Genomic DNA, 24305 nt, shown 5'->3' with positions numbered 1-24305 from the left:
TTTAGAAAAATTAGAAATTTAAATTTAGAAAAGTATCAAAAAGTAATCAAACGTAATCGGTTACACTACTTTAATGAAGTAATTTATATAGCTACACAACTTATTACATTCTAAATAGGGTAACTTGTAATCTGTAACCTATTACATTTCCAAAGTAACCTTCTCAACACTGGTAAAGATGATATAGTGACATATATTTTTAGAGCCATGGGATAGAGGAAGAGAAAGCATGTTACAAAATTATTGAAAGGCTCTATTTATTATTGTTATTATTATTATTTAATTTTATTACTATTATATAGGCCAATACGAATTTAGTATAATAATTTTATTACATATAATATTTACTATTGTCATACTCGTTATTGTTTTATTTTCTTTATATTTATACTTTATATACTACATATGCTTTAATTTTTGTTTGCATTTATTGTAATGTAACTCACTTTGTAAAATGCCGGTGATTATATACATTTCTCTTGGTACTGTTTATGTTATGCATATAATCATAATAAAAATAACGAATGTTCACAAGTACATAGCAAATAAATTATATCGCTACTAATTCAGAAATTAGCTAAAGAAAACCATAAAATCTTATCCACTGAATCTTGCTAGCACGATCATTTCAGTCAAGTTCTTACTTAATAATGTTCCACTCCTGAGCCTATTTTATCTCGAAAACATGATGTGACGTGAACCAACCACTGCGATTATTACAACGCCAAACTGCACTGTCCCTTATCCCGCCCTGTACATCTGACGTGTGTTTACAAAACAAAAGCACTCCATTGCAAGAAAAAATGTGCGTCGACATTTCCTACGTAAGGTAAACATGTTATATAAAAGCCATATAGCAGCTTAAATTGCGTTTGGTTTTTGTAATTATATTGTTAAGTCGGTATTTTATTGAAAGCTGTTTCAGTCAGTCTGAAGTGGCGCAGCTCAGCGCTTTTTAGAAGCGGAGTCGCTGAATGTGTTTGGATAACGTTACGTGACACAACTGAGCTCAGTTCAGCGTATCATTCTAAAGTCTTTTTGTTTGAATAACTGTAGAAGTTTATTATAGACGATCATGAACTGTCGATCAGAAGTGCTGGAGGTGTCAGTGGAGGGCAGGCAGGTGGACGAGGCCATGCTGGCCGTGCTGCACACGATCCTGCTGCACCGCAGCACGGGTAAATTTCACTACAAGAAAGAGGGCACGTACTCCATCGGCACGGTGGGAACTCAAGACGTGGACTGCGACTTCATCGACTTCACATTCGTGCGAGTGTCTTCTGATGAGCTGGACAGGGTTATCAGGAAAGCGGTGGCCGAGTTTAAGGTGCTTCTGATCACATTATTTCATATACGAGATATATTTGAATCGATTATTAGGCTGTATTTCACTATAAAGGTGCTCTATTTGGATATTGTACCATGGTAGTACCATAATACTCTTTAAAGTAACTTTAAGTACCATGGTATTACCCTAGTTTATCATTTAACTTTAAACACTTTTTGATAGGAGGTACTTTTTATACTATGTCTTTCCATTCGATTCATTTCCTCAGTATTTCTTCAATTTTTGTTATTCTCCATTCTTTTAATTTAATAACACCCAGCACCAAAAGATAAAAGCACACAAATAAAGACATTAAATAAACAATTAGGTAGACAGATAAGTATTTTACATCTTCAAAGGAAAAATTAACTTCTATATACATATTATATTTCTACCATGCACTTAAGCACACCTGTAAGACATAATACATATAAATAATCAGTTATATATATATATATATATATATATATACATATATATATATATATATATATATATATATATATATATATATGTATACATATACATATATATATATATATATATACATACATACATACATATATACATATACATATATACATATATATATACACACATATATATATATATATATATATATATATATATATATATATATATACATACATATATATATATATAAGCCTTTTACGCAAAAAATGTTTAGATTTAAATTCACTGTTTATGCATGTATGTGTATATATATATATATATAGAGAGAGAGAGAAAGAGAAATATATAAATATTATATGGTCAAATGTATGGGACACCCCCTTCTAATAAACAGGTTTGACTACTTTAGTCATATCCATGAGACCTCTGGTGTGACTTTAAATGCAGAACTTGAGCCAAAAATTCATCACCAAACACCAATGACTTAATTTAAATTTGTTTTTTGTTTTTTTTTACAATTTATTGTGCGAACTATGTATAACAGAAGACTACTGGAAAATCAAATATGTACATACATTTTATTTATATACATATATATATATATATATATATATATATATATATATATATATATATATATATATATATATATATATATATATATATATATATACACACACACACGCACACTATATTGACAAAAGTAACATTAAGTTATTTAAAAAATGTATTTACACTATACCTGACTAAAAGCTAAAAACAATAAAACACATCATAATAATATAGTAATAGTCTGAATAATAATACAATTATTCACCTAATTAATTAATATCCCACACCTTTCAATAATGTAGCAACATTCTTACACGTTTTGTAACCATAAACTTATTTCTACCCAGGATGCTCTTGGTAATTCTGGGAGTGATGGCATGGGTCAGATCTCTTTGGAGTTCTACCAGAAGAAGAAGTCACGCTGGCCCTTTTCAGACGAATGCATCCCGTGGGAGGTCTGGAGCATCAAGGTGAACGTGGTGAACCTGGCCAACGAACAGGAGCGTCAGATCTGCAGGGAGAAGGTTGGCGAGAAGCTCGGCGAGAAAGTCATCAACATCGTGGAGGTCATCAACCGTCACGACTACCTTCCCAAGATGCCCACCCAGTCGGAAGTGGACAATGTGTTCGATACGAGTTTGAAAGACGTTCAGCCGTATCTGTACAAGATCACGTACCAGATCACTGATTCTCTGGGCACGTCTGTGAGCACTACCATGAGGAGGCTGATCAAAGACACGCTGGCATTGTAAAGGACAGCGAAACAGCTGAAGCCAGATGCTTCTTGGATGTTTATGATGATCGTGTAAAAATAGAAATCACATTACATTGTTCCTGAATGGGATTTACACTTTTCCTGTATAATAATGGTATCCACTATCTTTATATCAGCTAATTCAAGCAAGAATATTATTGTTACTTGTTTTTTTTTTAATAAAATCTAATTATGTTACCTGAATTATATTGTTCCGAATTTGTTTGTCTGAATTTTTGCCATCCTGATAAACATTAATTTAAGGACCATGTGTGTAAACTTCCTTGAAAAGCGTTAGAACAAATGCAAAATATTTTATAAATATCAGCATTAGGCCACAAGTAGGTGTTCTTTTCAAGCATTAATTCAAAAGCTAATAAAGAACAATAATGTCTATTCAATTAAAAAAATTAAAACTAAAAACACAACAAAAATATGTAATACATAATTGTGAGGACTCCCATTTTTCTTCTCGAAGTCTTATTTTAAACAACTTTTGTGTTTTTACTTTAGAAACAAAATGTATAATATATTCAAGTGTCTGTAAATTCTGTAACTTACATGGTTTCCAAATCAGAACACAAACACAGTATTGCACAGTATTGATATTTATTTTAGAAAGCAAGCACAGAAAACAGTAGAAAATGCTTTAACACAAAAACTGATACAGTTTTTAAAGCCACATTAGAACAATTCAAGTGCTTACAAATATTAGTTATTGCAGTGATACCACAAGAATACCAAAAAAGATATACTTTTCATAAAACAGAGAAAATGTTGAATGTGTTGTACAAACAAAGACCATAAAAATGTGGTTTGAGGATTAAATGTTCTGTTCTGTCATCACTATTCATTCAAAGTCATACAATCTTTCAATGAACCATAATAAGAAGTTTATCAATTCCTGAAATAATCATTTTGTCATCATCAGGACGCATGTTGATCTGTTAGTAATATGGTTGGATTCTTAACCCAAAACAAAGCATATTATGTCATGTAATACTGGGGTCAAAAGTAAATGCAGGTACTTCTATCCTCCTGAGTAATAGGCAAGGGGGCAATAAGTTAAAAAGGAATGTGTTACCATTTTATCCATCAAAATATAGACTAAATGACAGTAGCTGATGGACAATGCAAAGAGCAAGCAACATATTTAGATTTTGTGCTCAACAAAGGCCACAAGCTTGTGAAGCCAAAATCCCCTAATGTAAGGGAAGAAGACTTTTTACTTAATTGATTTAATATTTCAAACACTTGCTAAATATGAGGAAGAAATATCAAGGAATAAGATTACTGTTTTTGTGCTTTAATATTTTAGAATAAAGATATTCTCTGGGTCGTACTGTCACTGAAAAGGTCCACTGAACATTGGAAATGTCCAACCATTCAACGCCATTGCATCAAGACTTCATTAATCACTGAGTACTGAGTTTTGGTAAGTTGAGCTTACACTATGGTAAAGCTGACAATGTACTGATACAGTACTGATACAGTGTGAAAATCTCTACACATTTATGAGAAGTAATTCTCACATATACTGCATGTCCTGTACAACAAAAGTATTAAGAGATCCACATTGCAGGCACACACTAAACTGCTTAAAGAACATCACTCCAAACCTGCTATTTTGTACATATAAAGCCTTCTATTTGTTCAATACAATCACTGAATATTATCCACAACCTCTAAACAAAAATACCATGTAAGTCTACATAACTGGCAAAAGCACGTTAACAGAATACTCTTAAAATGAAAAATACAACTTAACTAGCAATGTCGAAATTAAGTTATAAAGCTTTTCCTCTATCAACGTTCACAAAGTTTATTGTATAGTTTGATATCTAATATTATTGTCTACCTAAGGTATGGTTTTAAATGGTTCAAACATCTTAAATAAAGATGTAATCTTCATTCTCTTAAATGATCAAAGCAACAATTTAAGATTAATAGCTCTAACAACGTAAGCAGGGCTGAAAAAAAAATCTAATATTTAAACCTCTTTTTCTTATTTTTCCTTAAATTTAATTGGGCATAAATAAACTTAAAGCTATCGTTTTAGGCCAGTAAAAAGGGAATTAATGTCTTTTAATGCCGTTTCTACACCAGCCTGTGCTTTTAATAGAAAGCAATGTTTTTTTGGAATTGCTTCAAAGTGCTAAATAATAGCATAAAGGCCACTAAAACAACAGAGGTGTACGTAAGTCTTCCACGTAAAAATCCAAAAAAGTAATCACTCATTTTTTGTTTGCAGTAAATCAAAGAAAGTACTAATGTGAAAGAAATCAGTTTCATTTATAACAGTCTTTCCTGATCACTGATAAGTGAACTTAGAAATAATACAGGGAAATGCTTTCGAAAACAAATGTATGTTTTAAGATACTCTTGGCATGCAATCAAAGATGCATTTAGGAAACTCTGACTGTCTGAATACTGTTTATAGAAATAATGTGTAATAAGTATGATCAAATGCTATTAATAAATCCCTGGGTTTCATCTGCAAGTGTTTCCCAAAGTAAATTATGTGACAATGTCCAAGTTAGTCAACTTTAATAGTTAGGGCTACAAATGTGCAACTCTGCGCTCTTACGTATGGCTCTGCTCGTGACTCCACAGACTGAAGGCGGTCTTAAATGTCCGGTGACAGAATTTGCACATGTACTGCCGTTTAAAGGTGAGCGCAGAGAGAGTTGGGGCATGATAAAATAGCGTGTCGGATTCCTCAGGGGTGTTCGTTTTTTCTGTGCTGTCGGACTTGGTGTGAGATTGTTCTCTAGGCTCATCGTCGCCGGTTTTGTCCTGCTCTGGCTTCTTGGGTTTGGTTGACGGTGACATGGAGCCTCTGGGTTCCTCTCCTGGGGCATCCACCCCAGAATGGGTCGCTTTAAGTGGAGAAGTTGGAGGCTCTGGAATGGAAATTGTGAGAGGTGGAGAAGGAGACGGAGAAGACTGAAGCCTGTCGATGTCTCTCATCTCTGGCTCTTCAGTTGTGGACATGTGGGACTGGTAGTGGCTCCAGAGGCGAAAGTTGGTCCTGAATGCTTTGTGACATATGTGGCAGATGAAGGGTTTGATGTGGCAAAGCAGTTCCTGATGTCGTTCCAGGTCTTTGTGGGCACTGAAAAGCTTCCCACACTTCTCACAAGGCCAAACGCCCGGTTCCTCGGATCCGACAGAAGCGGTGCTCATGCCATCCTTGGCTGATACTGCTTCCTCTTGAGGTTCCTCTTTGACCTGCAGCTCCCCTTGACCGTGAGCACTCAAGTCCTCTGGGACATAAGACGATGAGTCTTCAGAATCATACATGGGTGGAACCGATGAGTCACTGTACACTCCTTCTTCTCTGGAGTCACGTATCAACTCCTGAGAAGAAGGAGGAACTCCAAGAATGTTGGATGATTCGTCATGATTGCTCTCCTGGAGACCGAGAGTCAACTGCTCCTTCACACTCATCATATTGTGATTGTGAACTTCAACCTGATGACGCCATATACTGAAAGAGGACTTAAACGTGCGCATACACTCAAGACAGGTCAGCTTCTTGTACTTGCAGTGAGCTTCGTGGTCTTTCTTGACGACGGTGTTGGAGAATCGAAGTCCGCAGTATGGGCAGACGGTAGCATACCTGCAAGCTCTCTCATGGTCTTCTAATTCAGTCAAGGAGGGCAGTTTCTCATTGCAGAGCCGGCAAGAAAAGACGTCCTTATCTTGGTTTTCTTTAAGATGTGTCAACTGCTGCTGCTGCTGCTTGTATTCAAGGTCTCTCTCGGCATCTGTGTCAAGGTTAGCCGGCTCAGCGGAGTGCCCTTTCATATGTAGTTTTAAGTGCGATTGAAAGAAAAACATTTTGCCACAGTAGGGGCATCCGTAGGACCTCGATCGCCTGTTTTTCCTGACGAAGGGTTGTGACTGCAGGCCTTGCTTAGATCTCCGGAGCTTCATAATCAAGGCCTTCTTTATCTCCCGCTCTCGTACAATATCAATTAGCTTCCTCTGAAACTTCTCGTCCAGGACAGAATAGGAACTAGAAGAGGGTGCGGGATTTTGAACCACGCCGTGTTGGGTTTGGCAGTGAGTCCAGACTTTGAAGTTTGTGTGAAAGCGTTTGTGGCAGATGTCGCACGCATACGGCTTCTCTGGGTTGTGGTACATGTTCACATGGCGATACAGACCTGCATTGGACCTGAAAACCTTCAGACAGTTCCAGCACTTAAACATTTTGTTTGGCCGAAGTTCTCCAGGTTCCTCATTACTATTGTCTGTGTTGGAATTGTAAGGTGCCTCATCAAATGTGCTTTCCTGATGCATCAGATGATGCTCATTAACAGGCCTAGATCTCTTGAAGGGCATATAACTACCATCTATCTTAGTCTTCCTCTTCATCGAAGCAGTGAAGTACCCTCTTGGACCTTCATCATAGTTTGCCTGAAAGTCTTTGAAATTCACCGGCAGGTTGTCTCCAACAGTAATGCGAACTATTTCAGAGGGGTCAGCAAGAGGACTGCTGGGCTCTGCTTTAATTCGGAGTTGAGTCGTTTGAGTGCCCTCCGTCTGATATGCATTTCGCTGTCTCGACCTGAGAAGAAGTGGCATATCTTTTGACACCCGATCCTCATTTTCAGGGAATGGTGACCTTGCTGTTGTGGTAATTAACTTGACCACGGACTGTTCTCGACTTTGTGAGTCCTTTAGCTCCAGAGCTGGAGAAAAAACGGGAACTGGACTATCCATCGACAATGATCTGCGCAGCAGACTTTTAATAAGTGGCCCACTTCGGTCTACAGTTTGGTTGCGTGGACCTTGATGTTCTCCCACTGGTCTGGAATCATGTGATGCTTCCATTCTTCCATCAATGGCACCATCAGTTTGATCTGATTGTAGGCTTGCATGCTGTACAGACTCGCTGAATGACACTGAGGATGTTAGTTGCGGCCTCATAGATTGCGATCGGTATTCAGTTCGACGTCTCAGTATGGATGTTGGTGAGGAGATGATAGATCTGCAGTCGCCATCGTCTGTGTTTTTATGTGAACTTCTGCTTTTGGAGGTACTGTTGGACTCTTTTTCATTTGGTCTGACGTGTCCTGAGGATTGGCTCTGATTGCTGAAATCGTGTGTGAGCGAGGGTGGCTCTGTGGCCTGTTTAAATGGTTTTCCCTGAAGAGTCGAACTTTTCCTTTGAAATACATCCATGCCAGGCTGCTCACCTTGACCTTGATGTACAATAACACTTCTCTTTTGAGAAGCGCCATCCTCCTCCTCAGAGAGCGACATCCGTTTCCTTGACACAGAGTATGACGCCTGAGGTCTTACAGACATGATGTTGGTTAGAAAGGGAATGCCGAGGCTATATCCCAGCTCCTGTATAGCTGCCAGGCTGCATTTCTCCACAAACAGAGATGAGGAGTAGATGTAGTTGAGCACAATCTCAAATGCATCAGGCTCACAGAAGTCAAGCTGAACAATGGAGTGGTTCTCTGCGTCCCTTCTGGAGAACACAGACTGGAAATATTCACTGCATGCTGCAAGGACGCTTTTATGGGCCTGGTATTGTTGATCACCCACTAACAATACGACATCACAGAGCTGACCCTTCAACCGCTGCTCGTTGAGGACACCCAGCAGAGAAATACCATGGGAAAGGTTACAGTAGTGCCCCAGGCTCTCCATTTTGGCTTTGAAGGGAAGTAAAAGAAAATACAAATTTAGTGACATTGAAAAGTCAAAACAACAGTGATTTCAATAAAGCTACCAAATTTTCTTGGTAAAATTTTACACAAATATCAAAATGCTGACATTACTTAACGCATAAGGTATTATGAACTACAAATGAACAGTTTCTTACATCATTTATTTATGTATTTGTATCTAAATTTATAAATGCACTGTTTGTGCATTGTTAATTCATATTTGCTCATAAGACATTCACTTATTTATACAACTTGAAATATTACACATATATTCATATATGTGGAAATGAACACTAACGTACATTAAAAAATACCCAATGCATTAAATAATGCTAAAATTAAATCTTATTAAAAATGATTACCATCATCTTACAAAATAGTATCTTAGGCACACAACATGTAAGCTGACATAAGATTTGTCTCAAACAAACACACATTTCCATTAAAATTGTTTTCTTTAAAAAATAAAATAATACATACAATTAAAAAAACATAAAAAATAAAATAATTATTAATCATCTTAATAATATCTTCAATAATAATGAACCACTCACTAACTACCAACAACCACAACAAAATATTTTAAAAAAAAAACACAAAACAACAATCTGACACAATTCATTTATTAATACATTTTAATATAAACACTGTCACATGATTTCAGTAAACTATAAATAACGACAAGCATACACAAACATGAAGAAAAAAAGTCAAATTAGAAAAGTATACATATGTTATTTAGTAAGATGTTAAATAATATATCACTTTAGAATTACAATAAGCAAATAAATATAATAAAATACAGTAAGCGGGCCTACCCAGCGTTTTACGCATGCGCACACCGACCGCTGATTACATCATGTCTAACGTTAGTTACAGTTGGTTTTACGCTGCCTAGATAGACTATTCGCTCATGAAAACGAGGCGTGATTATGTTTATATTTCAACCTAAATGATTTCGCAGCATATTCCTTCCTCTTAATCTCGAGCTCCATTTCGAATAAAACCATTTGTTGATTCGCCGTTGCCAAACTGTGACCATATCAGCAAACAAGTCACAGAATACAGGCAACCGGTTGCGTTTCTTCCCTCTACTATTCACGAGATAGGAAATGAAACGATTAGAACACGCGTCTGCGCACACACAGCCTCTCCTGTCACCGACTGCGCAGACGTCGCATCCTGCACAACAGACTGAGAGCAGCCGCTTCTGTCAGGAAAGAGAGAGAGAGCGCGAGAAAATCTCCTCGGCGTTACGTCAGGAAAGGCTGATTTTACCCAAACAACATTCAACTACTTCAATTAGACGACGAAATAAAGTTGTTCAGGATTTCAACTCACACTAGATCGGTGGCTGTGGACGCCCCGGAGCTCCGACACTGGACTTTGTTTCAGAGTTGCGTTGAGCATGAAGCAGTCGTGATTCCATCCATCTTGTATTTGACGTCATCCCACTCTAGGGATGAGGTCATCGCTAAGAACGCTCGTCACGTGTGCTGCTCTCTGATTGGCTGCTGTATAAGCTGTGGGTGTTCATGGAGGAAATGAGTGGAGGATGACGGACTGATAAACAGTGGAGATGAGTTCGCACGTATGCACACACTTGTTAAAGAAAAAAGAAACCTTTTTTCAATAAATAATAAATAATAATAAAACCAACTTAATTAAAAATATTTTTTTTTTTTTTTGCACACAGTGTGTGTATTAACAATGTGATTTTTAAAATACATAATATTGGTGAATTGTATAATAACATTATTTTCATTTGAATGATGGAAACGATAACCATATTCATTCATTTTCAAAATAGTTAGGCTAGTTGTTGCTGCACTTAGAATTGTGTTTTGCAATTTTAGGTTGCAGCATATCTAAATGATCACACTGAGTAGTCCTTTTTAATTATGCTTAAAGCTGCTTATATGATGTATTTCTGTGCCAAATTATGTATGTGATGCATGCTGATTAACTAATAATTATACATGATTCTAGAAGATCTGGGTTCTTTCCCCACTGAAACTAATTAAAGTGACATGCTTAATAAGGTTTGTCACAGAGTCACGGGACTTTGTACTCATTATATCTTCCTAAGGGAGAGCTATATTGTGTTTACCTGGATAAAAGCCAAGTTAACTCATATCAAAGTGAAATTACATGAGGCAAGTTTCAACATTATCACTTTTTTGTTGTTGTTTTTTTTTTGGACATGCCTTATATCCAGGGCTCCCATTGTAAAGAAAAAAACTGGGGCTATCAGGATTTTTTTTTTTTTTAACTTTGTTATTAGTAGAGATAGTTCAAATATCTTGGTATCTTAAAATATACATATTTCTGGTAATGCCATGCAGAATTCATTAATTCATTCAATCAAAAATATGTACATGAAATTGTTTAGTTCTATTAGTGAAGTGAAGTGATGTGTGGCCAAGTATGGTGTCCCTTACTCGGAATTTGTGCTCTACATTTAACCCATCCAAGTGCACACACACAGCAGTGAACACACACACTGTGAACACACACCCGGAGCAGTGGGCAGCCAATGCTGCGGTGCACGGGGAGCAGTTGGGGGTTCGATGCCTTGCTCAAGGGTCTCACCTCAGTTTTTTTTCTATTCGAACAGATGTGAAGAAATTTGGCATTATATCACTTGCCGTCAGAATGAAAGTCCAAACAGCTGATAAAATCTTATTTTTTTGCTTGTAAATGGTGCTTGATCTGTGCAGATTTCCCTCCTGATCCATAAGATGACTTTTTTCACTGGAATAAGCAATATTGTGGATAGTGGGCTTTTTTTAAGTTAAAAAACGTCTTGATGAATTTATCACAAACATGCAACTTTTCACTTCACAAGACTTCATTCGATGGACTGAAGTTATGTGGATTATTTGATTATTATATTAATGTTATTATCATATCATCTGACTCTAATCCCAACCTCACCCAACCAATTCACATGCACAGAAAAACATTTATGAGCAAGTGATGTAATATTAAATTTCTCCAAATCTGTTCAGATGAAGAAAAAAAAACTGGATGGATTGAGGTTGAGTACATTTTCAGCATATTTTTATTTCTTGGTGAACTATCCCTTTAATTCACACAGATGCAAATGTACATTCTGCCCAGAATTCTTTGTAGTTTAAAAATCCAACTGGAAAACAAACAAAATGTTTGTAAGCCCTCTTTATCACTTTTTTCTTTCCCTCAGTCTATTCTTTGACAAGTAACTGGTTGAACTCTGATTCTCTCAGTGGTTTCTCAAGCACACGGTACATTATGCTCCCCTGCTCTCTGCATGAGGACACATTAGTCACTCAGTGAGCGCATAACACTGACATTTTTTAATTAGGCTATTTTTCACACCACATTAATTAGCTGCTAGATTTAACCAAATGCCAGGCTGGGTGCTGATAATCTGGGTGCTGTCTGTGTATCTGTGTATTTATGGCTTGTAGTATGTTCTCATAGACTGAACATTATGTGCAACTAAGATGTTTCAGTCACAGTGCAATTTTCAGCAGAAAGAAAATGTCTCGAAGCAAAAAACCTTTGTCTATTGTGAGCTAAGAGGTTTGCAAATGGGTCTGAAGGGTACCATGGTTACACAACATCATTAAGGACTTTTCTCATCGTTATCTGAAATGAAACTTAATGGCGTCACTAAAATGTCTGGTAAGACACAATTCTTCATTCATTCTTTTTTATAATCAGCAGCATTTAACTGTAATTTTAATTCTCAAAACCCTCTCAAAATGAACTTTTATTCCCTCTACCAGTCTAACACCGACTAAAGGGTAAAGTGTCAAAATCTCATATTACACCACACAGCAGCTGAAAGTGAAATACTTTTTAAAATGCCATCGATTTTCCATTGTTGTTACAGGAGTCTTTTGGTTTAGTAGCACCTGAGCAGATAAAACAGACTCAAGGGAATCGATGGCGTCTGGAGAGAAAGGTGGGACAGGAGCAGGTGTCAGCAAGGTTTTGCTTCCAACAGTGTATGTGGAGCTCATAGAGTAACCTGTTCCATTCACAATGGCTTAGTATGATTTTTCAAAACAAGAAGCAAGTATTTGGTAAATGAAAATGCATTGGGTTGTTGGTACCTGGTTAATCACATCTCTTCTTGGCCTTGGAATGGGGCACAACACTTTATTTGAAGGTAGGCAAAATCTGCTTATGTTTTCAAATTGTGCTTCACTTAAGTATCAAATTTATAGAGTATAAAAAAAGAATGTGGACAACATGTTAGAAGTTTGATGACAAATTCGTTCATATTGATATTTCATACTTTGGTATCTTGGCAAACCTGAGCAATTGTTTTTTCTTTGAAGTTCTTTAGGAGATTTCTGAAGTCTGAGGAAAAAATTTAGATGCATATTTCTATTTCCACTCAGTTTAATCTAATTACTTTCTCTGAGATCATTAGTGATTTTTCTTTCCAGTGCTGTTGTCTATAAATATAAATCTCTTTTAAATGTTATATAATGTTATATGTGTAGTTTATCCACTATTGTTCAAAATTTGGGGGTTAATAAGATTTGTTTTTAAAAATATAATTTTTCTGCAAGGATACATTAAATTGATCAGAAATGACAGTATGAAACGACAGAAAATACGTCTATAGTGTTTTAAAAGATTTCTATTTCAAAAACATTGAAGGAATACTGAAAACATATAATGGTTTACCTACAAATATCAAGCAGTACAACTGTTTCCAACTTAATATGAAATGCTTTTTGAGCGTATTTCTGAAGGATCATGTGACACTGAAGCCTGGTGTAAAGATGCTGAAAATTCAGCTTTGCCATCACAGGAATAAATTACATTTTAAAATATATTTAAATAGAAAACTAATAATACATGTAATAATACTTGCACCATATTACTGTTTTTACCCTTTGATCAAATAAATTAAGCCTTGGTGACTTCTTTGAAAAACATACACTTTAGAACTTTTGAATGGTATATTTTGGTATCATTTGTTGCGGCGCAAACTATAAGATTATTGAATTTGTCTATTTTCAACTATTTATTTTATTTGTTTAAATTTTCAGGATATGACCGGACTCTGTCAGGCAACCATCTGAATAATACTAATTATTCTTCATAAAACAACCATATCACCTACCAAACAACCTACACACACACAAAACAAAGTGGTGGCTGGCTGCCATGGACAATGTGTGATGTCACAGTTTATAAAACAGAATACCGAACACAAGTGTTGTACATGCCCAAACAGGTCATGAAATGTTGCCATGGATATGAACAAGTTGGGAGTTACTGTGCCTTGTGTGAGTACTTTCAAACAAATTCATATGAAATAGAACTGTCCGATGGAAAGTAGGATGCGGAGATGTCTTAATCTACATGAAAATTGACATCATTGTTGACCACTGTTAAGACTTCTTTAATCTTTTTTATTGATATTGCCATTATCTCAGCCTTGAACAGAAGTGCAGAATTCACATCCAAGCCAGGAATGTGTCCCCCAACAAGAGCGACAGGGTCTCTGTGTAATAATTCAAACTCCTCTGGCTCTGTGTGCAACTGGGACATTGATTGTCCTCAGTGGCAAAAATGCTGTCTGATCGAAAACACCTCCCCTATCTCTCAGTGCTCAGACCCAGTACCATCAGGTATACACAAACCCATACAGAATTCTTATAGGCAGGCACATTGTTAAATAACATACAATAAGTTTAAAAAGACAATTTTTCCTCAAGTCAACAGAACCTGGTGCTTCAATGTGACAATAACAGTTAAGACAACCTATGAGCTAGTTACCATGAACAAAGGGCTCTTCAACCACACCAGACTGCTACACTCTGTGGTTTGTAATCATCAGTTTATCATTCACCTACAATGTTATGTGCTTTATTATCTTTAATATGACGAATATGCTATCCAATTAGCTTACTAAGTGAAACATAGCCCATATATGTTGTATATCTGCAGTGGGTATGTTCTGCAGTGATGTAACTGTTGGGTCTTTCTGTAGGTAACTGGTGCTCTGGGAATTGATCAAATTTCTGTGCATCATATCTGGTCAAATTCAGCAGGGCCCTTCACAACCTCTTCTTCACTGCTGGTTTGTTCTTCTAAAGTTATCTTACTAGAAGACATCTCTACAAAACTGTATCTGCTGGGAATCATTGAGGAGGTGACTAATTTGGTGGTGCAAGGTATGTCTGATTTCTGTAATTGTGAAACTAAAGCATTTCATATGATTCAGTTTGTCTAGACCAATGTCATATATATCAGTATTCGATTTTAAGAACATTTTTATTGACATTACATTGACATTACCTGATGTCTAATGTACAATTTGGATCCTGAAGCTAAACTAATTGGGAGCCATTCATAAAAAAATTAACTTTTATGCAATAATGTAATTTGAGCACGTCCATTATCTTGATAAATCCACATCCTCATGCATACATCATTATTTCCTACGCAGATGTGGATGAATGCACAGCTCCGCAGCTGAACAGTTGTTCTCCACATGCAAACTGCACAAATACAGTAGGGTCTTATACATGCGCTTGCCCTCCTGGGTATCACGACCTCAGTCCTTCACAGCCAGGAACAGTTTGCTTGGGTAAGAAAGGATGATAATGACATAACAATGCTCTCTTAATTACATGAAACCCCATCATTTTGAGAGGACCAAGTTCCAGTCAAGTGTTCTGTTTCTAATCAGCCCCCAGTGTCACTACACAACCTCCACCACCAACCACCACCACCACCACCCCATCCTCGACTATTCACTCTCTACCATCACCAACCACCACCACCACCCCATCCTGGACTACTCACTCTCTACCACCACCAACCACCACCACCACCACCCCTACCACTCTCAACCATCCAACCACCACTACCACCACTCTCTCACCACCCACCAAACCAACCACCACCACCCCATCCTGGACTACTCACTCTCTACCACCACCAACCACCACCACCCCATCCTGGACTACTCACTCTCTACCACCACCAACCACCACCACCACCACCCCATCCTGGACTATTCACTCTCAACCAGGTACTCTAGAATATCTTCTGATTATCCCCATTCAAAATGATCAGTTATGATGCACTTTTTCATAAGGAATCACTTTGTTGGTGCTCCTGTCCTTTCCTTTAAGATAATAAAACTGATGGAGGACAAACAAGTACCTTCTCAACATCCACTGCTGAAACCTCTTCCTTCGGCCAAACATCTTCTACATGTGGTCTGTCTCTTTACTTTTTAGTTTGTATCTTTACTTACCAATCCAAAGTCTTAATGTCTTAAAAGTTTGGTCAAAGCACATTGATGTCTGATTTATGAGACAATCATTCTTTGGAGTTTGTTTTCGGCTATGAATTAGTCAAACTGATTTACAGATGAGTTTACTGTAAATTATTTATTTAAATGATTTGTCTGAATCATAATGATTAATAACTCACTGGTCAAAAATAGTGTGGACCCTTTAAATGAATTTGAAAACTTTTGTCTTTAATTTTTATTTCATTTTATTTTTGTTGTTGCTGTTGTTGTTCTATGAACCCCTCATTTTCATACACTGCATGTGTAGCATCTAGTTTGGTATTGAAAATAGTGTTGTGATATATCTCACCAATTTCTTTCTTTTCTCTCCATGTAGACTACACACCTGAGATCATCAGCATCCTCTCTTATAATGTCACTGCATCATCCTTCCATGTGGCATGGACCACCAACATCCAGACCGAGGTCATCTTCCACCTGGTTCTGCTAAACGGAAGCAATGAGATACAAAACTGTACAGTGAAAAGCTATAATTGGACATTCATAGACCTGAGTCCTGTGGTTCTTCATACTGTACGTGTCACTCCAGTTGTCTGTGGTAAACAGGGAAACCCCACAGAGATCAAAGTGAGAACAGGCAAGTATAACAGCAGGTTAAATAGTATTAAATACTAAACATATAGCCTAATTATTGTTTCATTTTAGGCATTTTTTTACTAAAAAATCAGTCTATAGTAATACTGCTGACTATAGATTCCCAGTGTTTATTCAGTATACTGTATTATGGTGTCAGTATGATTAAATGTGTTTAATCACATTTAGCTAACCAAATACTGTACTGTGCTTTTTTTAGATGGACAGTCTCTTGGAGCTACAGCCCGCTTGAAAGGTGTGAATTATACAGAGGCCTTGAAAGACCCAACCAGTGATGAATATAAGAAGTTCTGTGACAATGTCATAAATGAGGTTTGATGGATTCCATATTAATCAAAGCACATTAGTAATAATGTATCAAAATGATACTTTAGGCCTGATGTCATTTACACTCTCCAGTCTTCTAGCAAATTACTGCTCATAGACATAGACTCAGGTCATGACTTACACCAATCAGCAACCATCTAGAAACCAACTAAAACGCCTTAGCAAATGCATAGTAACACTCTAGAAACCATTCACAACACCCTAGTGTATTGGAAAGGCAAGCCTTTACATTTTCTTTATAAAATGTAAAAATGTAGTTTTAATTTAATCATCTATGATTTATCTTAATCAAGATAACTCTCAGAAATGTGTTGATTCTTTTAAATGTGTCTCCAGATTCTTTTGTACTTGTCTCTAGAGACACGTGCACTAGTCATCTCTGGACAGGTCATCATCCAGATAACATCCCTCTCATCCGGCAGTGTAATCGTGAACTTTTCCTTCATATTTCAACCCGGCTTGAACATATCAAGCGTGTCCAGTGCTCTAATGGGGTCTCTTCAGAACAGCTCCATATATGTAGTAGACAGTAACAGTATATACATAGCAGGTACTGGTTACTCTTTCAGGCCTTATTTTGAGATAATGAATTGAGGTTAATGAATGACAACACGTTATATGAAGTTTGATGTTGGAACTGTTTCAACATGATGTGACATGTTGACTTGAGATGTGATTGGTCTCTTGTCATTTATAGATCCAGATGAGTGTTTTCTGGATAAGGCGGACTGCTCTCCATGGGCTTACTGTAATAACACTTTTGGGTCATACATCTGTGGCTGTTGGTCTGGATACACAGACTTGAACCCCAGTAGACCAGGGCGCAGCTGTGCAGGTACACGCTGTAGAGAATGCTACTGCAGAGATTTCATTAGACTATCACACATCTTTAAGAAACAAATAGGAGTCGATAATGTACAGATAAATATAAGTTGTTTTTTAAAGATATAGTGACTACAGATCACAGTTTGGACATCATTTACTCACCTTTATGTCTTTATGTCTATTTAAAAAGTAATTTCTAGATGTTTAATTTCTGTGCCACTGACGGCAACAAACAAAATTTCTAAAGTTATGAGTTTTAAACAGATTTCTGCCACAAACAGATAGCCCCGCCCCAAAACATGCCATTGGTTGAGCCAATCCTGCTGTTGCTGGGCAGATCAAGATGCTGAATAAATAAAAGCAATATTTTGATGTCACAGAGACACAGTGGCTTTCTTAAAATTGGGAATTTTTAACTCTAAAAGTTAAACTTAGATATAAGAAACCATTTTAAAAAAATTTACACTTTAACAAAGTATTTCTTTAAGTATATTGTTTAAGTATGATTAAGCCACCATTAAATCATAATAAACATTTCTTATTTTATGTAAAAAAAAAAGAATGTGCCCTCAAAATGTTTCATCAAAAGGATTAATGTCTTCTCCCCCTCACAATGACATCTCAAGAGCTTGATTGACAGGCGATCTGACCAATCATAACGCAGAATCTGACATTTTGTCCGAAAAAGCAACCACAAATCAGACAGACTTTAAAGGACTTAAACTTAAATATGAATAATTCTGTGTATTGATGTCTTTCTGAAGATGAAATATAATACCTTCTGATGTTTATTCATGTTTATTTTGTAGTTTAAGTAGGCTGAATATGAAAAGATGATTGGTTAATGTGACGCATGAACTGAGGCAATACAGTGATTCAGTGTCACATTAAAAAGACACAAAATGGTAATTATTTAACATTACACTCCATGTTATCACACAATAAAAAATAAATCGTGGAGCAAAGCGGAAACTGAGAACATGCCAACAGACAAGACAAAGCAGGTAACTTCTGGTATGAAACAAGGTCTCCGCTTTCAAATTTTGTCATTTTTTAAGAAATTCAAAAAATAAATATTTAATGTGTCCTGACAGATCACTGTATTGCCTCAGTTATAGCTGCACGTGAATTGATCCCATTTCATATTTACTTCAAGCACAAAATAAACATAAATGAACATTAGAAGTATTTTATTTCAACCACGGAAAGACATAAATACACTACATTTTTCAAGTTTAAGTCCACCGAAGTTGATCTACTCTCCTGTCTGATTTGTTTGTCGGGCAAGATGGCAGATTCGGTGTTATGATTGGTCAGATCACCTGTCCATCAAGCTCTTGTGAACGCTCAATTGTTAAACGACAACAATCCAATCAATTTTCAATGGACTAGATCAAGTCCTGGCTTACATTTTTTCCACATTTGAAAAGCTGGATATACTTGGGTAAAACAGATAATATCCACTTGGATATACCTGTTATAATATTCTCATCTGTTTTTTTTTTCCCTGTTCATGGCCACAGCTTCACCTACAACAGTGACCATTCATCCCACCACAAACTATCCTGGAGAACCTTCAGATTCCATGGGCACTACAACATCTTCCACCACCATGTTTGGAAACCAAACTATGAGCAGTACAGCGAGCACAACTCATCTTCAGCACAATACAACAACGTCTTCAACTTCCACAGCTACTAACGAACCAACAACAGTGACGACCAACAGTCCTACAACAACACTTGCACCTACGACACAGAACTCTGTCAAAACTACAACTTCCAGTCATCAGAGATCAAACAATCCACCACATTTGATCTCCAGTGTAGCTGTTGAGTGCATCCCGGGGTATGTAACAATCGTTTTAAGGCAAGACGTCTTGCACAACCATTACATCCAAGAGAATTCCCTGTACCTCGGTAAACCAGAATGTGGTCTCAGTGGGGGAAATACATCCCATGTATGGCTCACTACATCTTGGGAGAATTGTGATACTAAACTAACGCACGTAAGTCCTCCACTATCCTCAAACTCTGTTAATTATGTCTATGTAGTGTGTTGTATGATAACCTAACCAATGTTTTTGTCTTTTAGAATGGCACCCATAATTTAGCTAATGTGACTCTATATAACAGTGTGAGCAACGTTTCTTCTGTGCGTCTGGAAATTCCTGTCATTTGCTCTTACCCCAGAGGCATCCTCATCTCCACGGGATACGCCCCCTCAGGGTACTGTGCTTCCATAGCAACTGTCTCCATGGAGCTTGTTTTTCTCTTGGTTTCCTACTCAATACGCCATGTTGTCATGTCAAGGACATCTAGACTCAATTTAAGGTGTTAATTAGGTCAGCGTGCATTAAACAACAAACACATTTTTCCTAAACTCAAATATCAAACTGAGACAAGATTATTTCAATTAGGAGTGGAAACTCCAATTTTACTTTGCTTTCAGTGAATGAATCTCACATTTTCACCAAAATTAAAAGAAGAAATTATATATTGCATATATAAGAAAATAAAGACCATTAAGTCTTTTACATTGTAACATTATTTTCATGACAATTTCCCACCCAATTCTTACTATCAAAATTTATGTCAGTATTTTCTTTCTTTTTAAAAATTAGCTTGAAATAATGAAATTAATGAAATATAAAAACAATAAATAAATAATAAATGTAAACCTTTAAAATATAAAAATTAATAATAAAAATAATATATATATAAAATCATTAGCATTTAGATGATAAATTATTAGAATGAAAATGTTAGAATATAATTGTTAAAATGAAGTCATTTTATTTACATTTGCATAAATTAAATCATTTAAAAATATAATATTTAAAATATAAAAATTCATACAATTAAATAATGTACTGTAGCATCTTGTTTTCATATTGTGGTAACGAACATGAGATTTTATAAAAATGTAAAAACCCTAAAATTGAGCTTTATTTCCTTTAAGCGAAATATAATTTTCTAATTCTTTCTTTTGATTTCAGGGTGATTTTGTCACTTTGATTATTTTTATTTTTATTGTTATTTTTATTTTGAGTTATCTAGGAATATTTCTTCATTATGCTTGAGATATTGTCTGTATGTTTATTTGTTCTGTATGTTGCGGTGAGCCAAAGAAAAATTTCCACCCCGGTGGACAATAAAGATTTATTCTATTCTATTCTATTCTATTCTAACAAACCCTTGTCTTTTGAAGTATTTTGATATGATCAATGACCCAGTGGCAGGATCGGGTAGTTTCCAGGTTACTGTGCGGCTGCTGAATGGGACGATTCCTTTACCTGACAATTACACACTCTCCCCTGATGATGAAATCATTGTAGAGGTTGGGGTCAACACTACTATCTCCCAAATTAAAGTTGTCATCGACAAGTGCTGGGCCACTTCCAGCAGCGACTCATCAGAGTATCCCTACTATTTGTTTCAGGATAGTGGGTGGGTGCAACTGAATAATGTCTTTCAGTCTGGGAATATCATTTTTTGCATTGGCTATTTTCATTTGACTAGAGTAGATTTTTTACAGGTGTCCCTATTTGACTGTGCTGTATTGGATAACCGCTGTGTAATGTGTTCACATATCTCTCGCTGTTCCTCAGGTGTTTGGTGACAAACCCATACACAACTGTTCTTCAGAACGGAAACGACACTGTGGCTTTGCTATCAGTGCGGATATTCAAAGTTGTAAATCTCTACGTCATCTACCTGCACTGCCAGATCCAGATCTGTGTTGAAATTCAGGACGGCACCTGCAGACCTGTGAGTTTACGTATATATGTTTAAAGGGATACTCCACCCCAAAATGAAAATTTTGTCATTAATCACTTACCCCCATGTCGTTCCAAGCCCGTAAAAACTCCGTTCGTCTTTGGAACACAATTTAAGATATTTTGGATGAAATCCGGAAGGTTTGAGACTGTCCCATAGACTGCCAAGTAAATAGCAGTGTCAAGCTCCATAAAAGGTATGAAAGTCGTCGTCAGAATACTCCATCTGCCATCAGACGTGCAATCTGGGTTATATGAAGTGACGGGAACACTTTTTGTAAGTGAAGAAAACAAAAATAATGACTTTATTCAATAATAAAAGTGGATGATACAGAAGAGCATACACAGCATACGGTGATATGGAGAGACACAGAGGAGACAGTTGACAAAGGAATTATTGAATAAAGTGGTTATTTTTGTTTGCTTCGCTTACAAAAAATGTTCGTGTCGCTTCATATAACCCAGATTGCACGTCTGATGGCAGATGGAGTATTCTGACGACGACTTTCATACCTTTTATGGACCTTGACACTGCTATTTACTTGGCAGTCTATGGGACAATCACAAACCTTCCAGTTTCCATCCAAAATATCTTAAATTGTTTTCCGAAGATGAACTGAGTTTTTACGGGTTTGGGGTAAGTGATTAATGACAAAATTTTCATTTTGGGGTGGGGGGGGGGGGTATCGCTTTAAGTGGTTGTGGCTTTTAAATATTTAGTTTTTCTTACTTTTCTGCATAGATTAACTGGACAGCATGTGAACAGAAATGCAAAAACGTTTAATATATATAATCTTTTTGCAAATCATTAGGCTTGTACGAAGACATCCAGGTCTTCTAACGTAGCTGGAGTGACAAAGGCTTCAGTTGGACCCATAAAGAGAATACGTCCAAGTAAATACTTCTTATATAATGCAAAGAATGCTCATATCTATACCCTGTATATTAGGACATAATATCAACTGACAAAATCTTTCTTTCTCTTTCTCTTTTTCTTAAAATGTCAGTCCAAACAGATACATCAAATACTCTGCAGACTGTTGGATTTATTCTGCTCGGTGTTGGTGTGTTTCTGTTTTCTCTGGCTGCCATTGCAGGATTGGTGTATCATAAAAGGAAAATCGGCAACTACAACTTCCGCTGTAAACCACAGGAGCAGAACTTCACCTATCATGTTTTTGACACGTAACTGCACACAAATAGTTAACTGTAGTTGTAAACTGATCGTTTTATTATTGGATATTACTAATAGGCACAGTATATAGAAAATTAAATTAATGGTTTCGATAAATGGAATTAATGGATTTGACTCTATTTTTGTAGAAAAACAATCTACTATGAAAGTTATTCTTCATTCTTCAAAACCAGTCATAATTCGCACTGGTATATTTATAGCAATAGCCAAAAATACATTGTATGGGTCAAAATGATCGATTTTTCTTTTATGCCAAAAATCATTAGAATATTAAGTAAAGATCATGTTCCTTGAATACATTTTGTAAATTTCCTTCCGTAAATAGGCTATATCAAAACTTAATTTTTGATTAGTAATATGCATTGCTAAAAACTTCATTTGGACAGCTTTAAAGGCGATTTTCTCAATATTTAGATTTTTTTGCACCCCCTCAGATTCCAAATTTTCAAATAGTTGTATCTCAGCCAAATATTGTCATATCCCAACAAAACATACATCAGTGGAAAGCTTATTTATTCAGTTGTTATGTATCAATTTGGAAAAAAATAGACCCTTATGACTGGTTTTTGTGGTCCAGGGTCACATAGGCTATGTTACCTACAGAAATTTGCACACATTCATTGTTATTCGTATGCCTGAAATGTCGAAAACGCAAAATATTCCTTGACAGTCAGTCATATTAATGCAAAAAAAAAAAAAATACGTAAACGATTCTGCCGTTTTCGACTAAAGAAAAAAAACCTAAGTAGTTTGCATCACTAGATGTTGACGGAACTGCAAACAAAAGCTCTATACCAAATACACAGCTTTTTCAGTAAAGGTGTGGCACTTTCTCAAATACGCCACTAGAGGACGCTGTTAGCTGTACAATTTGATACCAGTTGGTCTGTTGTCTGTACGTGCTTTACATTTAGGCAGATGAAAATCTGATTGGTTTTATTAGTCATATTTTAAATAAATGTATACTTCACCTGTCTCTTATATGGCCTGTTAACTTACTGTTTTGTGCTGTTCATTTCTTAATTAAAAAAATAAAAAATTATATTGCGTGCAAGGAGCCTGTGTGAGAGAACTAGTAAACAAGGCCTCCTCGATCTTTTGTAGGCTGAAGGGGGTTAGAGAATTCTCCAGAGGCACGGAGTGTAACAAGTGTATTTCAGAGATGGGGGAGTCACACACATCTTCAGTTCACCAATTATTATTCAGCTACATGCTAAAAGTAAGCCATTTCCATGGCAACATCTCAGTTTTGCAATCTGGAGCTGTAGAACCGAGTGTATTTGTGTGTTTTCATGGATGTGCATGTGGGTGGCTCTATGAGCATGTTTATGTTTGCATGTGAATTCATATGTTTATAAAAAGCAGGTCATATCTTACACTCTTGATTTCTCTGTGGTCATTTTTACTCTTAAAGGCGCATTTCTGAAATCTTGATTTGTAAGTTGCATCAGGATCAAGATGTAAACCAACAGATTTGAAATATACAAAAATAGCACTGTTATCTTAATTACTGTTT

General features: G+C 36.3%; 3 protein-coding genes across 6 annotated transcripts; 2 read left to right on the top strand and 1 right to left on the bottom strand.

Moving 5' to 3' along the window:
* Nucleotides 1–688: 688 nt before the first annotated feature.
* LOC109097680 (autophagy-related protein 101-like) lies at nucleotides 689–3251 on the top strand. Of its 3 annotated transcripts, none has more exons than XM_042732811.1 (3): nucleotides 689–829; nucleotides 1057–1327; nucleotides 2641–3251. In XM_042732811.1, the coding sequence occupies exons 2-3, from the start codon at nucleotides 1076–1078 to the stop codon at nucleotides 3043–3045; spliced, it is 657 nt and encodes a 218-aa protein (XP_042588745.1). In that variant the 5' UTR covers nucleotides 689–829; nucleotides 1057–1075; the 3' UTR covers nucleotides 3046–3251. The 3 variants fall into 3 exon arrangements, with proteins under 3 accessions (XP_042588745.1, XP_042588747.1, XP_042588744.1); XM_042732813.1 differs by having other exon boundaries at nucleotides 694–829; nucleotides 1070–1327; XM_042732810.1 differs by having other exon boundaries at nucleotides 789–824; nucleotides 1070–1327.
* A 388-nt stretch (nucleotides 3252–3639) lies between these two features.
* zbtb21 (zinc finger and BTB domain containing 21) lies at nucleotides 3640–10208 on the bottom strand. Of its 2 annotated transcripts, none has more exons than XM_042732807.1 (2): nucleotides 10076–10208; nucleotides 3640–8719 (listed from the first exon to the last, which is right to left on the bottom strand). In XM_042732807.1, exon 2 carries the CDS (start codon nucleotides 8712–8714, stop codon nucleotides 5631–5633), a length of 3084 nt encoding a protein of 1027 aa, XP_042588741.1. In that variant the 5' UTR covers nucleotides 8715–8719; nucleotides 10076–10208; the 3' UTR covers nucleotides 3640–5630. The 2 variants fall into 2 exon arrangements, with proteins under 2 accessions (XP_042588741.1, XP_018967250.1); XM_019111705.2 differs by having other exon boundaries at nucleotides 9553–10160.
* A 1501-nt stretch (nucleotides 10209–11709) lies between these two features.
* On the top strand, nucleotides 11710–23042 carry umodl1 (uromodulin-like 1). The gene is given in 18 exon segments (XM_042732019.1): nucleotides 11710–12893; nucleotides 13789–14028; nucleotides 14179–14373; nucleotides 14461–14567; nucleotides 14736–14919; nucleotides 15195–15335; nucleotides 15438–15782; nucleotides 15886–15972; nucleotides 16387–16647; nucleotides 16864–16976; nucleotides 17328–17541; nucleotides 17689–17826; nucleotides 19340–19824; nucleotides 19911–20044; nucleotides 21026–21265; nucleotides 21427–21586; nucleotides 22407–22488; nucleotides 22602–23042. Coding segments are annotated over 18 exon segments (3390 nt in total). The 5' UTR covers nucleotides 11710–12811; the 3' UTR covers nucleotides 22784–23042.
* Nucleotides 23043–24305: the final 1263 nt, after the last annotated feature.

The sequence above is a fragment of the Cyprinus carpio genome, chromosome B10 (assembly GCF_018340385.1).
Source record: "Cyprinus carpio isolate SPL01 chromosome B10, ASM1834038v1, whole genome shotgun sequence".
Taxonomy (NCBI): Eukaryota; Metazoa; Chordata; class Actinopteri; order Cypriniformes; family Cyprinidae; genus Cyprinus; species Cyprinus carpio.
Note: the sequence above shows the minus strand (reverse complement) of the source record. Positions and strands in the feature narration are given on the sequence as shown.

What these genes read in the sequence shown, in the direction of transcription:
- LOC109097680 (XM_042732810.1), top strand. Translation starts at nt 804, where the DNA reads ATGTGCGTCGACATTTCCTAC. An exon ending in TGTGCGTCGACATTTCCTAC is followed by an intron (nt 825 to 1,069) that starts GTAAGGTAAACA and finishes AGTTTATTATAG; the next exon opens with ACGATCATGAACTGTCGATC. An exon ending in AAGCGGTGGCCGAGTTTAAG is followed by an intron (nt 1,328 to 2,640) that starts GTGCTTCTGATC and finishes ATTTCTACCCAG; the next exon opens with GATGCTCTTGGTAATTCTGG.